The 15972-nt window shown below is 42.0% G+C and overlaps 1 protein-coding gene across 1 annotated transcript in view; it reads right to left on the bottom strand.

The window, feature by feature from the left end:
• Positions 1–15972, bottom strand: part of ADGRV1 (adhesion G protein-coupled receptor V1) — a 400714-nt gene that overhangs the window by 200396 nt on the left and 184346 nt on the right. The window contains exons 64-67 of the mRNA XM_066604894.1: positions 14299–14447; positions 11440–11641; positions 8830–9049; positions 1423–1662 (exon numbers count right to left, since the gene is read on the bottom strand). Coding sequence (XP_066460991.1) covers positions 1423–1662; positions 8830–9049; positions 11440–11641; positions 14299–14447 — 811 coding nt within the window. The remainder of the gene's footprint in view (positions 1–1422; positions 1663–8829; positions 9050–11439; positions 11642–14298; positions 14448–15972) is intronic.

Below are 15972 nucleotides of genomic sequence, written 5' to 3'. Positions count from 1 at the left end.
ATACATGTATTACAGCATTTAAAATTCCATTTTAGGCCTCATGTTCACGGGGACAGGTCCGCAGTGACTCACCCGCACGCGTGATCCGCGCCCCATAGGGATGCATTGGAGACCGTCAGGTAATTAAATACCTGCGGATGTCATTTTCCCTTGAGGCACGGATTGCGTGTGCGGGAAAACACCCGCAGCATGCTCCTTTTTTATTGCGGGTCTCCTGCGGGGACGGCTCCCGCAGGCTTCTAATGATGCCTATGGAAGCGCGGGAGAGCAGGAGTTAAAAAAAATGGAGTGCGTGGCACATGCGTGCGGCACGCTGTCGGCGTGCCGAGCACATTTGCTGGGCCGAAGAGAGACAATCCGGCCGCGATGGAGGGCAGATCCGCAGCATTCGGACAGGTAAGTAATGCTTACTTTTTAGCCTCATGTCCGTGGGAAAGGAGGGACCCGCTGCGGGATTCTGCATGAAGAATCCGCGGCGGGCCTGATTTTCCCTGTGGACATGAGGCCTTATTGTGTATTTTAGGCTTGACGTGTTGTGAAACTTTGAAATTAAAATAAACAATTTTGTGTAGATGTGGACTGATCATTCTTTCCCCAACCCTGTGATATTCTGTTACTGAGAAGCAGGACTTGTGCTACTGGAATTTTCAACAAAACTTTCAATGCAGGTATCATACTTGAATATAAAGTACAAGACAAGATATATATTGTGCGAAATGAATACAGCAGGCACTGTTCTTTATTGTCACCCAATATGACTATTGCAGAAATCTTCTGTAGAAAAAACCTTTTCAGCCATATGCAAAAAAAAGTGTACCAATTGGCAAAGCTCAAAATCTAAAAAAAAAAAAAAAACACAAAAGTTCATAGTGAACCGCCGATCCTGCACAAAAATGGCCACGCCACTTCTCATCTTGACTACCAGATGCACGCTGTGCTTTAGTATGTATCATTAGTCTAAAACACTACATAATTGCCAATCAAAGCAGTATATAGCGTCTTAGGCTAATGATGCATAGTAATAAGGTAGTCAGAGAAGCGGTGCGGCCATCTTTGTTTGTCCAAGATCGGAGAATTACTTTATGCACATAAAATAATAACTAGCAAAACTTAAAAATTGACTCTAAGGAACCTTTCACAAGAGATGGAGATAATCTGCATGGACATTTCTGCATCTCAACGTTATTCCTATGGGGCTTGAATTCTGCACCAGTTAAAATAAGCGCATCTTAACTTCAAAACCACAAGATTAAGTTCCGCAGCAGAAAAGAATGCAACAAAATCTTCACTTGTTGACAAAATCCACAAGGGTGCTGCATCCTACAGACTAATTCCGTCTCGCGTGAAAGCACCCTTAGGAATCTAGGTATGATCTGATGTAGATCTCTCTGCTTCCATATATAACAGTCTAATCATTCTTACTGTTAGAGTGACATTTCCAGCTTTCGGATCAATCTCGGTAGTCCCACTGGCAACACTTAAGACAACAATGAATTTTTCTTGCACTTCGATGTCTTTATAAGGCAGAACAGTTAGGGTAATGATTCTCACGCCTCCTTCTCCATCATCATAATAGACAGACCCATTTAAAGGTCCACTAAAGTCGTCACTACTTGAAGTCAAGATGGCTTTAGAGTTAGGCCCTAGTATGTGCCACAAAATCTGGAAAAAAAAGGAAGATGAAGACAACAGATTGTGGTTATAACTGATCACATAGTATTATTGTATAATGAAGAAACCTGTGACTTTGTTAACCCTTTCATGGCCAAGAGTCATTGATGCTCCTGTGTCCAGGTTACATTCTGCAGTTCTGGATTCCCACTTTCAAAAAATCATACATTTTTCTCCAGTGACATAGATGCATAAAGTGTTTTTTTTAAATTGCACTTTTTAATGGTACCATTTAAAGTACCATATAATGTACTGGGAAAATTTGAATAATATTAAAGTTGGCCAAGTGGAAAAGAAAACAGCAAATGCAACTTTTTGGGTGGTTTACAGCATTTACAGTGCAGTAAATATGACATATTATCTTTATCCTGTGGATCAGTCCAATTATGATACTACCAAATTTATATAGTTTTTTTATGTAGTACTACTTGAAAAAAATGGCTTTATTGTCTCCCTCTTTTAATCCCATTAGGGCTCCTGCACACTGGCGATCGCGATATTGCTGCGGTTTTTGGTTTCAAGCAAATGTCGATAGGACTTTCAAATGTTTAAAACGCATCGCACAAAAATCGCAAAGCACAAACTTGCAATTTTTGTGCGAGGTGTTTTTAACATTAGAAAGTTCTATTGGCATTCTTGTTAAAAAAAATAAAGCCGCAGAGATATCGCGATCGCCAGTGTGCTGCCGTTGATGCAGCTTTGCGAGGGCTTATTTTTTTGCAGAGAGCCGTAGTTTTTATTGGTACCATCTTTGAGTGATCACTTTTTATTCATCTTTTTTTTTACTTGGAGACAGGATGAACCAGAGAAGCACAGTTCTGGCATTACGTTTTTTTCTGAGGGTGTTTACCGTATGGGATTAATAATGTGATATTTTAAATAATATGGACCTTTACAGACACAGTTTAACAAATTTTTTATAATTTTTCAATTTTCTTTTCATTTTTTTAACGTGACGCTAGGAAAAAAGTGGGGTTAAAACTTAGGGGACCTGGGCACTGCATATATGCATATCAAAATAATGGACCCTTCTGCGTATTCTTTTGTGTGCATAATATACTGCGTATTTCCGTACACAAAAATCTCCAGAAGAGTCGAAATATCTAGGAAATAGGCGATTTGCAGTCCGTGAATACACTGCGTATTCACAGACCAATAATATGCTCACGCCCATGTGAACTAGCCCTTTCTCAAGCTTCATTACCTAAAATTACATTTCATCTAAAGAGCTAAATGTGAAAAAAACAGGTTAATATTGGACTTCTGAAATTACACAAATGCATTAGCACAACACTGTAATTTTCCCTTGAAGCATTAGAAGACTCCACTTTGTACCGGTATGACCGGCATACTTTTAAGGGTGGACGCTAATTGGCGATATTTTCTTTCTTGCGCTGCGAGAGCACGAGAAAACTCTCGCCTCGCAGCGCAAGAAAGACGCCAGTATAGAACCGGCATATCGCTAGTGCTTTCAATGGGGCCAGCGGCAGCAGCGCTACCCCCATTGAAAACATAGGGAGAATGCCGGGAACTTCTGCCACAGCTGTGACAGCTGTGTCAGGAGTTTCTTTCGGCACCGCGGGGATGAAGGAATCCTCTGCCACAGCTGTCACAGCTGTGGCAGAAGTCCCCGGCATTCTCTCCCATTGAAAGCACTGCTTTGTGCCAAGCCTCGCTGTATGATTATCAGGGAAGGGCTTTAAATATAAGCCCTTCCCCGATAATCAGCAATAAGTGTGTAAAAAAAAAAATTACTCACCTCTCCGTCGTTCAGGCGCGTCCCCCGGCTGGCTCCCCTGCACTGCTATTAAGCTCTTTCAGCAGGCGGGGATTTAAAAATCCCTGCCTGCTGAAAGGGCTGTGCTGATTAGCTGAGGGCTCAGCCAATAGCAGCTAGTGCTTAGCTATTGGCTGAGCGCTCAACCAATGACACATAGCCCTTAGCTATTCATTCATGAATAGGAATTTATATTTCAAGCCCTTCCCCGATAATCATACTACGGGGCTTGGCAGAAACCATTGCTTTCAATGGGATCGGCAGCAGTGCCGATCCCATTGAAAGCAATGGGATAGAATGCCGCGGACTTCTGCCACAGCTGTGACAGCTGTGCCAGAGGATTCCTTCATCCCCGCGGGGATGAAGGAAACTCCTGCCACAGCTGTGACAGCTGTGGCAGAAGTCCCCAGCATTCTCCATCTCTTTTCAATGGGGCTAGCGCTGCTGCCGCAGGCCCCATTGAAAAGACTGGCGATTTCCCGGCATGATGCCGATATCCCGGCGTGATGCCGTATTTTTCTCGCACTGCGCTGCAAGACTTTAACTTTACTCTTGCAGGGCAGTGGAGAAAAAAATGCCAGTGGGTGTCCACCCTTAGAACGCGCAAAAAGAATGGAGGAAACATACAATCAATGTTTATTTGTGCAGAGCGCATTCCGTGTTTATTTGCAGATACCAAGTAATTAGCACTCATGAGGAATAGTAACACTAACTAATGGCCTGTGACACTTCAGAGAAGACGCAACAGCAAACAAGAGCTGAGTAATTGGAGCCCGCTCCTTCTGTATGTTTGCACTGTAGCAACTACTGTGTATAGAAAATACTGTATACAGCACTCCGCACTGGGGGTATATAGAGTATACAAGTGATTTACATACATGCTGGATGAGAACAAGTCCTTTGTTATCTTTTGCCATGACATGTCTGGGGTTTTAGTTTTCTATGTCTCATAGTAACTTGTTGGAAACAGAAGGACGGGCCTGGGACACACATTCTGGTTAGTCATATGCTAAACCATGAAAAGGTATAGAATGAGTTATGGATTAAGAATTATTTCCAGACCCGGGTTACTGATGTGATATAAGAACTTTTTTTAGTTGTTAAAGTCACCTTCACACGTGGTGTATTCACAGCGGGCTTTCATCAGCGGAAAATCAGCAGCAATCTGAACCTAACGGAGGCCGCACATGGGTGCGTTTGGGTGCACAATTGTGGCTGCAAAATCTGCTTGCCAAATGCGCAGCAAATAGAACCCATCAAATTAAATTGGTTCCCTCATATGTTTCTTAATTTCACACGCATTCCGAAACTGGGGAAAAAAAGGTGACATGCTCTGTTTTGGTGCACAATTGCGCACAGAAGGCCCCTGTCGACCTAAATTGCACAGTGAACTGTACGATTTTGCAGGCTTAAGTGAGAATACCTGGGCCTACAAATTCAGCTGACCTGCCTACTAAGTAGGCTGCCCCGCCTACTCTAAAATGGCGCTGCTGAACCAGCAATTGCTGGAGCACAATAAAGTAAGTAAAATGCGCCAATACGGGCAAAATAGCCCACACTCATGTGCCCTGCATAGCGCATATATGTCTCACGATAGCATGCATAGTTGCGCTTACGCCAGTGTGCGGATGCGCCCAACATGATTGCGAATCTGTTGCTGAATTTAACCCCTGTGTTATAAGGGTTAAATTCTGCAGTATAGATCCTCAGTACAGATCCCACCCCCTTTTTTTTTCTTCTTCTGTCTCTCTATTTTCCTTTCCTTTTTTGCAGATATTGCAGGATTTGACCTCAGGTTTTAAACCTTCCTGTTGAGAACCATGATTATCTCATTAACAGACTAGTTATACAGGGCTACGCTCCCTACATTCCTCTTACAAGCTGATATATTGAAAACATTGTTAGTAGATGCCTCCACTTGTTGGTTATCAACTAGAATATTGGAAAATATCATTTCTGAGGTTATAGCCTGGATGTGATCTGATGCTTCTTAGATTTACATTAGATATTGTAGATGTTGGCCAAACTCTCATTCGACTGACAACTATCCCTTCCAACCCTTCATACACATGGAAGCTTGGCAAGGCGGCACGGGTTATTAATGAAGAGTGTGGAGTAATCTGTTGTCAGACACCCAACTCCTAAGAGCAAAAGGATCAATCTTTTAAAATCCAACTGTCCAATCCTCTCCACTGACATCTATAGTTGGGGAAGAGTCAGGAGGTCACCCTTTACATGGTCATCTGCTTCTGTCAAAATCAGTGGGTGCAGCCAACATTAATCTAAAATGTATGACCAGCTTCAAACCCTCTAAGATCAGAATTAAAATCAATAATGGAACTATTTGGTACGGTTTGATCTCCCTTATTTGCATATGATCCAGAGGAGCATTAATGGCCTTATAAGTCTCCTCACTCACCTTCTAGGTGCTCTCCCCTAAGGAGAAAACATAGCGTTCCTCACCCACATCACAGTCCTTTCACTAGCCAAGCCAGAAACCTACTGCATACTGATGAGGGGCAAACACCCCGAGACAGCTGTCTGTGTATGGATTCTGGCTTGGCTTTCAATTCCCAGTCACTGTTACAAGACTTGTATAAAGAGTCTAACATTGACTTGCACAAATGGTGTCTTCCAGTAGGTGGCGCTACAGAGGGATTGTTCCATCTCCCTTATTTGCATATTTGGAACTTAACACACTTCTGTATTTAAACCACACACAAAATAGATAAAACATAGAGATTACCACCTACAGGATGTCTACTTGGCAACTCGTATAATATTTATGTCATGCACACATTTCCAGGTAGAGCAAGGATTTCAGATCAATAGATCCAACACTGAACGTTCTTTCTGGCACTCATGGAATATACTGTTATTTGCTTGTGGAGAGGTGTAAAGTATCCTACTTCCTGAGCAGTAGGTATATTTATAGGATGTACCACACTGGTCATGACGTATTCACTTCCCCTTGGTGTTCTTGGCACAACATGCATCTCACATCCTCCACAGTATGCTGTATTCCAATTAGATTTTAAACAGCACATTACACTATGTACCAGTTCTTGTATCTGCACAATGCAAATATTTGTTGAAAAAACAATACATGTTCCTATTTTCACAAAAAATATTTGTCCAGAAACGAACTACAATGATTTATTCTATACGAGGAAATACAAACTAATAGGCTCTCCAAATAATACACACCGGCTGGAAGACGGCCAACTGAATCTACATTACATTAAGTAAGCACTACCAGTGCTCACATCCAGTACGTAAGGAAAGATCAAAGGAATAGGTGAAGCAGAGCTGAGTTTGCCTAATGCAGCAGAGCTGAGTTTGCCTAATGCAGCAGAGGTATTTGTCATTTCACCCAAACATTGATATCTTATCACTGATTTACAGCACTGTGTAAACGTTTTAGACATGTGCAGAAAAATTCAATACAGAGGTCCAGCTCATCCAATGCGAAAAAATTTGAAAAAACATTAAATTTAATTTAACATGCTTCTAAAAAAAATAATATGGTCATGTAGACCAAAAATGACCACAACGCTCTAAACCCCCTGACAAAAATGTTCTAAACCCCCTGACACGTTTTCGGTGCCATGTAGCGCTCTTAGTTGTTGCCACGACTAAGGAAACAACTAAGGGCACTGGATGGCACAGTAAACGTGTCAGGGGGTTTAGAGCATTTTTTTGTGCATTGTAATTATTTTTGGTTTACACAACATTATTTTTTTTTTTAGAAGCATGTCAAATCAAAATGTAATGTTTTTTCAAATTTTTCCCACTGCATAAGCTGTACCCCCACTTTTCTTTTATTACATCCTTGTTGCACTTAGTCAAGCGTGTCCGTGTTTTCATCCTCTAGCGAGATTGTTTTTTAAAGAATTCAGCAGGGAGGTTGTTCCAGACATCTTGGAGAACTAAGCACAGATCTTCTATAGATGTTGGCTTGTTCAAATCCTTCTGTCTCTTCATGTAATCCCAGACAGACTGGATGATGTTGAGGTCAGGGCTCTGTGGGGCCATATCATCACTTCCAGGACTCCTTGTTCTTATTTACACTGAAGATGGTTCTTAATGACATTGGCTGTATGTTTGGGGTCGTTCTGCTACAGAATAAATTTGGAGCCAATCAGAAGCCTCCCTGATGGTATTGCATGATGGATAAGTACCTACCTGTATTTCTCAGTAATCAGACAACACCATTACTCCTGACCAAATCCCCAAACTTGTAAGGAACCTTCACCGTGTTTCATTGTTGCCTGCAGACACTCATTATTGTACCACTCTTCAGCAAACAAACTGCCTTCTGTTATAGCCAAATATGTCAAATTTGGACTCATCATTGTAGAGCACCTGCTGCCATTTTTCTACACCCTAGTTCTTATGTTTTCATGCATGGTTGAGTCATTGGATCTTGTTTCTACATTGAAGGCTTTTTGGCTACAATTCTTCCATGAAAAAGACCATTTCTGCCAGACGTCTTCATACAGTAGATGGGTGTACCTGGGTCCGGCTGGTTTCTGTCAGTTCTGAGCTGATGACACTGCTGGACATCTGATTTTGAAGGGAAGTAAGCACGATATGTCTTTCATCTGCTGCACTAAGTTTCCTTGGTGACCACTGTGTCTGTGGTTCTCAACATTGTTCGTTTCTTTAGGATTTTTCAAAAGAGCTTGAACCGCACATCTTGAAATCCAAATGCCTGCTTTGAAGTCTTTGCCTGTAGGAGACCTTGCTGATGCAGTATGACAACCTTGTGTCTTGTGACTGTTCTCAGTCTTGCCATGGTGTATGACCTGTGACATGAAACTGTCTTCCACAACCTCCCCTTTGTAGCGGAGTTTAGCTGTTCTTTGCCCCGTTTTAAGCCCCCCAAAACAGCTGTTTCTGTTTTAGTTAATGAATTGATGCTGTTTTGAAGGTAAAGGGTGGCCCCACCAAATATTGATTTAATTTAGATTTCTTACTTCATTCAATTAGTCGTTCATTAATTGATAAAAAAAACCTAAGATTTCTAGTTTTCAAAACATTCCTACTATACAGCATGTTTTTCACACCTGTTTAAAACATTTGCACTGTTCTGTATATACATATTTGTTGCACTGATTCAACAATAACCACTTCAAAACCCCACAGATCTCCAAGTCGAAATGGAAATGATAAGATCTCTGTTCTCCACTTTAGTTTCATCTTCAATGGGAGATTTAGGTCAAGGAGATCTACCAATGACATTGTGTGACCTGTCTCTATGATGTCAGTAGATATGCAAAAGTGAATGTTTACTTTTAATTATATATACAGAATTGTATATGTTTTAACCATGTATACAATGCATATATTTTTTATAAAATTGTAGTTTGATCCAGTACCTGAGCTTCTCCCGTATGTCCACCAATTCTCTCCATCATCAACGATATGGTGACTGTTACATTAGGGTTAGGGAGTATTATCTCACTTTGATTGAGGAACCTCACGGCTCCACTTGGTGAGTCACTTTTAGCGATTGTAATGACTGACACCACATGCTGGCCCAGAACTGCTCCTCCACTCGCTCCAACTAGACGAATCTCAAACTGCTCAGCAAACTCACTGGAACAGGAAAATAAAAGTAAGCATTTATAAATAAAAAATCAGTGATGAACTAGCGGAATCTGGCAGCACTAAATCATCTTACATTGCATTATGCTTTTTAAATTGCGAAAATGAAGAGTATTGCAAAACGGAGGGAATGAAAAATCATTTGTACTTCACGTTTTCAATTGATATTCTAAGCTTATCTCTCTATATAAATGTGTGTGTGTGTTTAAGCATATTTAGGTTTAACCCTTTGCAATCCAATTTTGGATTCAGGGTTTCCTAGGGGGCTTTCTCTTTCTGTCATTATATAATGGCGCCATCTGCTGGCTAGAGCCACTACTGCAGTATGTGACATGCTGGAGAGGCCCCTGACAACAGAGCAGCCGGTAATCAACAGTAGGAATACCCTGCCAGACGTCTTCCGACATCAGAGCTGTATAGCCTTCAATCAGAATGTCTTTAGATGTCAGACAGTGGATTAGAAAGGGTTAAAGGCGGATTCCTATTTTGGCTTTTCATAGCTGAGATAGGAAACTTTGTCACTTACATAATGCTGAGGCTTTCAGAAAATCACTTTTTAACAGGTGTAGGTGGAGCAGACAGCATTGCACTCTTATCAGGTGGCTAATCCCACCCTCCAGCTGCTGATTGACAGCTTTCTCCTTGTACTGTACATAGGGAGAAAGCTGTCAATCAATAGTGGATGGGCAAGGGAGCCAGCAGCTCATGAATATGGACTCCACTACATGTGCACATCACTGAGAGGACTCAAGCAGTTTGGTCCTGCTGCAGCTTATAACCAATGACTTTAGGAAAATGACAGCATCTCCACAAGTCAGTAAGATCGCTGTAATCAGGGACTCTGTCACTACTTTATGCTGCCCTCAGTTAGGACACCCTAATCTCGTGACAGATTCCCTTTAACATTAATGTGTGATTATATTTATAGTGTATGCTCTGTTGTGATAATGTATTAATAGAGTCCATTCTTGTAATAAGATCACAGCAGTGTTTTTGCGTGTATTTAGAGGTTTGCGTCATGATGATGTTATAAGTGTGTATATATGTCTATTTAAAGTCTCAGGGTATACTCTAAAAGGAATAAGTCAATTGGTCCTCATTGCAGGGGCTTTAGTGTGGAAGGAATTAAACCCGCACAGAAGCCTGTCAGAGTCTTAATATAATTGGCTGGGGTAGGGTGCTTAAATGTTGTGATATTTAATGTTAATTCGAGGTGTCACAGTGACTGCTGAATGTCAGCAGGCTGATGTGAAAACCAATTGGTTGTCATACGAAATTAGCATTTCATTATCTGCCAAAATTTGGTTAATGAAGCTGTAAGGAATCCTTATCCATAGAGCAATGTCGTTTTTGACACTGTTTTTGAGACTGTTATAATGATGTCACACATAAACTATCCTGCAAACTGTATTTAGACACCTCTATCAGTAGAATGGATCAAGTGTTATTAGTATGTCTCGTGTCCTAAACCATGCTACATTAGATGCAGACCCTTGGAGGTGCCAGCCATAGTTCGTGACAGAAACTAAACGTTATTGCATCTACAAGCCGTCCATCGCAAAGCGCAAGGCATCAACCAATCCACAATGGTGCAAGGAGTGTCGTCATTGGACAGTTAAGCAATAGAAGAATGTTTTCTGGAGTGATGAATCATGCTACTCCAACTTCAAATCAGATGGAGGTACCTGGTGTGGTTGATGCCTGGGGAACGCCTTTTACCTGAGTGTGTTGTGCCAACAATTATGTACAACGGAGGTTCCTTCATGGTCTAAGAATGTGTTATGTTGCATGCTCTCCAACCGTTGGTTGTAGTGAGAACAACCATGAACAGGGAGGTTACCTTGTCATTCTAGACAATTATATGCTGTCAATAACGTGGTAATACTCTGGGAATGGTCAGCTATACGTCCAACAAGACAACGTGGCTTGTCACAAATCCAACACTCTTTTACGTTGGTTTCAAGATATGGATGCTCCACAATTGGACTGGCCGACACAAAGTCCCAACCTGAACCTACTGAACATCTTTGGGACAAACTGGAAGGTCGGATCAGGAAATATGAACAGCATCCATTTTCTTTGACAGGACTTGACGGAAGTTTCAGGATAAATAGAGGGAAATATCAGCTGAAGTATATCAGACATTAGCAGATAGTAGAATATCCAATGACATTAGGGCCAAAGGAGCCCCCCACTAAGTATTAATATATGTAAGCACTACTTTTGATTCACTCTTGCTCAGCTGTCCAATTACTTTTGGTAGGACAGTGTATGTGTGTGTCACGATAGTCTCTGTGCCTGTGCAGGCTGCACTCTGTTGTGATACTGTCACAATAGTATGTGTGTGTATTCATATGCTTTGAATGGTTTTATTGTCATACCTTTCTTCATCATCAGTAATCCAGATGTTGATAAAGCTTCTGTTTTGTCCATGCTGAAATACTACTGAAGTATTAGAGATTGTGTAGTCAACACCACTGGGAGAAGCAGAAATGCCCCAGGAGATATAATCAGCTGTCACATATCCATATGTTCCATGCATTCGCAAAACTGGAATCAATATTGTCCCTACATCTTCTTCCACTAGCGAAAGAAATGTATATTACTCAATTATTAGTTTAGATACAAGCTTCATATATTACATAAAGGGAAAGAACATAGTCAATTCTGGAACTGGCAAAGCTTTGATTTTCTATAGTTGTTGACACACACAATAACAGTTTTATAACAAATCCAACAAGTCTTCATTAAAATCCTCCAGTTTGAAAATTGAGCCTGAGCATGGTATGTATCATTGGGCAAAGGAACACTCAAATATTGGGCTGTGTCAACCTCTTAGTACCAAACTCCGTTTGTGCCTTGATGACTAGCTAATTTTTTCAGTTTTTTTTTAATTGTTTCATTCCTAGAGCCATAACGATTTTTTATTAACATAGTCCTATTAGGACTTGTTTTTTGTGGGACAAGTTGTATTTTTTAATAGTAGCATTTTGGGGTCTATATAATGTATTGTATTGCATTTATTAAAAGGATTTTCCAGGGAAAATACTATTTATGATCTATCCCTCATCATAGGTCTTCAATAGATGATCAGCTGGGGTCAGCCACTAGGGATCCTGGCTGATCAGTGCTGCAAATACACAGAGGTCTGAGCAGAATTGTTGCTATGACCCCTGTGTAGTGGCCGGCGCTTGTAACTGCAGGTGCAGCTCTCACTCACATTTTTTTGAGGGGCACAAGAATGAAAAGAAAGGCCACCGTTGTTTTTTGGACTTCATTTTAAAGGTGTTCAGCACGCAGAATAATTTGATAAGATTATTCTTTGGGTCAGCGGGATTTTGGCGATATTTTATTTGTTTAACTATTTTTTGACACTAAAAACACTTTTTTAAAAGTTTTGTTTTTGTGCTGCCTCATTTCATGATCCATAACATTTTTACTTTTCCAACAATGGAGCTCTATGAAGGCTTGTTTTTTACGGGATGAGCTTTATCCGATTTTTGGGAATATTTTGATGACTTTTTATTTTATTTTGTCTAGGATTAAGATTAACAAAATCTTCAGTTCTGTGCCTTTTTTTCCAGCATTTAGAAATAACACGTTAAATAAATTCTGCGGGTCAGTACGATTATGTTGATACTAGAGTTGAGCGAACGTACTCTTCCGAGCTTGATGCTCGTTCGAGTATTAGCATACTCGATGGTGCTCACTACTCGAGGGGACAGTTTTGACCCCTCCCCGCTGCGCACTTCAACGGTAGTTTGTGGCTGGCTTGGGAGAGGGGGAGAGAGGGGGAGAGAGAGGGGGGGGAGAGAGAGGGGGGGGGAGGGGGGGAGAGGGGCGGAGAGGGGGGGAGAGAGAGGGGGAGAGGGGGGAGAGAGAGGGAGAGAGAGGGGGGAGAGAGGGGGGGAGAGAGGGGGGAGAGAGGGGGAGAGAGAGTGGGGGAGAGAGGGGGAGAGAGAGGGGGGGGAGAGGGGGAGAGAGGGGGGGAGAGAGGGGGGAGAGAGAGGGAGAGAGAGGGAGAGAGAGGGGGGAGAGAGAGGGGGAGAGAGGGGAGGGGGAGAGAGAGGGGGAGAGAGAGGGAGAGAGAGAGGGAGAGAGAGGGGGAGAGAGGGGGGGAGAGAGGGGGGGAGAGAGGGAGAGAAAGAGGGGGAGAGAGAGAGGGGGAGAGAGAGAGAGAGAGAGGGGGGGGGAGAGAGAGAGAGAGGGGGGAGGGGGAGAGAGAGAGAGGGGGGGGGAGAGAGAGAGAGGGGGGGAGAGAGAGAGAGGGGGGGGGGGAGAGAGAGAGAGAGAGAGGGGGAGAGAGAGAGAGAGAGAGGGGGGGGAGAGAGAGAGAGAGAACAACAACAACAAAAAAGCTCGGCAACCGGCGGGTCCCATACAAGAATGCTCGAGTCTCCCATTGAAGTCAATGGGGTTCGTTACTCGAATTTTATGAAAAGCTCGACTCGAATAACGAGGACCCGAGCATTTGGGTACTCGCTCATCTGTAGTCGATACCAAATTTATATAGCTTTTTTTTTTCTACTACTATTACACATTTAAAGAACCTTAACATATTTTTCCCTACAATGGTGCCATGTGAGGGTTTGGGTTTTTTTTGTGGGAAACGTTGTGCACATTTTTTCACCTAATTTATGAACACAACAAAGATAAACTTTATAACTGATAAGATTGTGCAGGAGAGGAGAAATAAGGGCTGAAAACCAAGTGTCACTCCAGCACACTGACAGATCTCCACATCTGTTCTGTACCTGAGCATACCGCCCTTTGGCGAATAGCTGACTGGTGGGGGTTCCTGGTGGTGGACCCCGCTGATCAACTATTGATGAAATATCGTTACGATAGGTCATCAATCACAAACTGTAATGACTGTATTTCTATATTACAGTGCAGAAAGAGGTACAGATTATTTAAAACTTTCCATTGGATGTAAGTGGCTTATTCTACAGACTCAATACTGGTCCTTCTAAAAGTTGTAATGATCAGTATTTACTCTGATTTCCTTGCATTGCTAAAAGATGTTTATTTTCAATTTTTTTTCCTTTTCTTATATGCCCTTTCGCATTAATCTATAAAGCCGAGAAGTATATTGCTACTGTATAAATGAAGGTTGTTATTTGATATATATTATTAAAGCATCCACTAACAGAGATCCCAGAATCTTTTGCTTCATTTTCAATAAGTAGAGACACATTTAGAAGAGTATTCTTGATATATCGAATTAAAAGTAACGCTACCTTCTAACGTAACAAAATCTGGATCAAATTCTATGACCCCTTCCGCATTATCATTTATTAGAATAATGATTCGAATGATAGAATTGTTTCCAATCACAGGAGGTTCATCGATCTGAAGTCCATTTTCCTGAACAGCATGATCATAGCCCCTGTAGAAAATTCATTAGATCAAATAAATCTTTGTGACATATATTGGGGCAAATCAATTTGCGTGCAAATAAAAGGATAAGAGACTGAGTAAAACATCTAAGTCGTACACTTGTATGGATTGCAAGGTTTACAGCTTTTTTTAGTCAAAGGACAAAATAGTAGTCTGTCCTTGATGTGAAAGCACACCAAAATTTCATTGTGTAAAGAAAGTCTAGTTCACCCATTGTAGTAGTGTTACCTTTTATTTTAGCTACTGTAAATTCAAGATTGTTCTAAATATTATTATAGGATACAGAGAAGTATTATTTCCTCTGACCCAAAGAGACGGGTTAAGACTAGAGATGAGAGAGTATACTCGCGAAGGGCAATTGCTCAATCGAGCATTGCCCTTAGCGAGTACCTGCCCGCTTGGGAGCAAAGATTTGGCTGACGGTGGTGGGCGGGGAGCTGCGGGGGAGAGCGGGGAGGAACGGAGGGGAGATCTCTCTCTCCCTCTCTCCCCCCCACTCTCCCCTGCTGACTGCCGCAACTCACCTGTCAACCGCGCCGGCAGCCGAACCTTCTCTGCCGAGCGGAGAGATACTCGCTAAGGACAATGCTCAATTGAGCAATTGTCCTTAGCGAGTATGCTCGCTCATTTCTGGTTAGGACCAAGGGACTGAAAACGAACAGAGACTGGACATACTAGCAGAAACACCAAACTGGACAGAGAACTGCATACTGTGGACTGGACTCACGGACAGCCATAACCTAGGACAAACGGCCAACACACTCGCCAAACATCCTTGCATGCTAAAGCAGATGGAATAGCTGAAATATAAATACGAGGGATTAGTTAGTAAATTGGCCAAGTTACTTAAGCCATGAGCCCAGCGATCAAGGGTCCTCATGTCTCGAGGTCCCTACTCTAACGAGACACATGATCCAGCAGCACAGGACACAGTTCACACAGCAAGCGGCAACACCAAGGTAAGAGGACACAAGTCAAACAGCAAGCTGCACACAAAGGTAACAGAACACAAGCCACATAGATGGAAACATGACTGCTCACCCTATACAGCAAACAGACACTGAAAGATGCCTGTATTTATATATGAGCTCAGACCCTTGGGATTGGCTGGGAAGAGCAAACCACACCCTGCCACTTAAACTATCCCTCACCTTGAAGGTGTGCTCTTGGAACCCTGTAGAACAGACTCCAGTAGCACAACCTGACAGGTATATTCATATGTTATAGTGCGGGAAAAAAGCAGCAAATGTACCTCAATACTGGAGCAAAAAAACACATAAATACTTATTTTTTCACAATGGTTTTGCTCTATGTGTGGCAGAGGCCAATTTATAGTAAGTACACTAGGTCATTGAATTTTCCCCATCTTCAGCTTCTTTCCATTATATATACACATTTCTACCTACTCAAAAATGTAATCTATACATTGCCCTAGTGTACTAGGCGTCACTGATTTGGAAAAAGGTTTGAGAATAGAGATGAGCGAGTATACTTGCTAAAGGCAATTGCTCGAG

Source organism: Eleutherodactylus coqui, chromosome 5, assembly GCF_035609145.1.
Source record: "Eleutherodactylus coqui strain aEleCoq1 chromosome 5, aEleCoq1.hap1, whole genome shotgun sequence".
NCBI lineage: Eukaryota > Metazoa > Chordata > Amphibia > Anura > Eleutherodactylidae > Eleutherodactylus > Eleutherodactylus coqui.
This window is presented reverse-complemented; position numbering and strand designations above follow the sequence as displayed.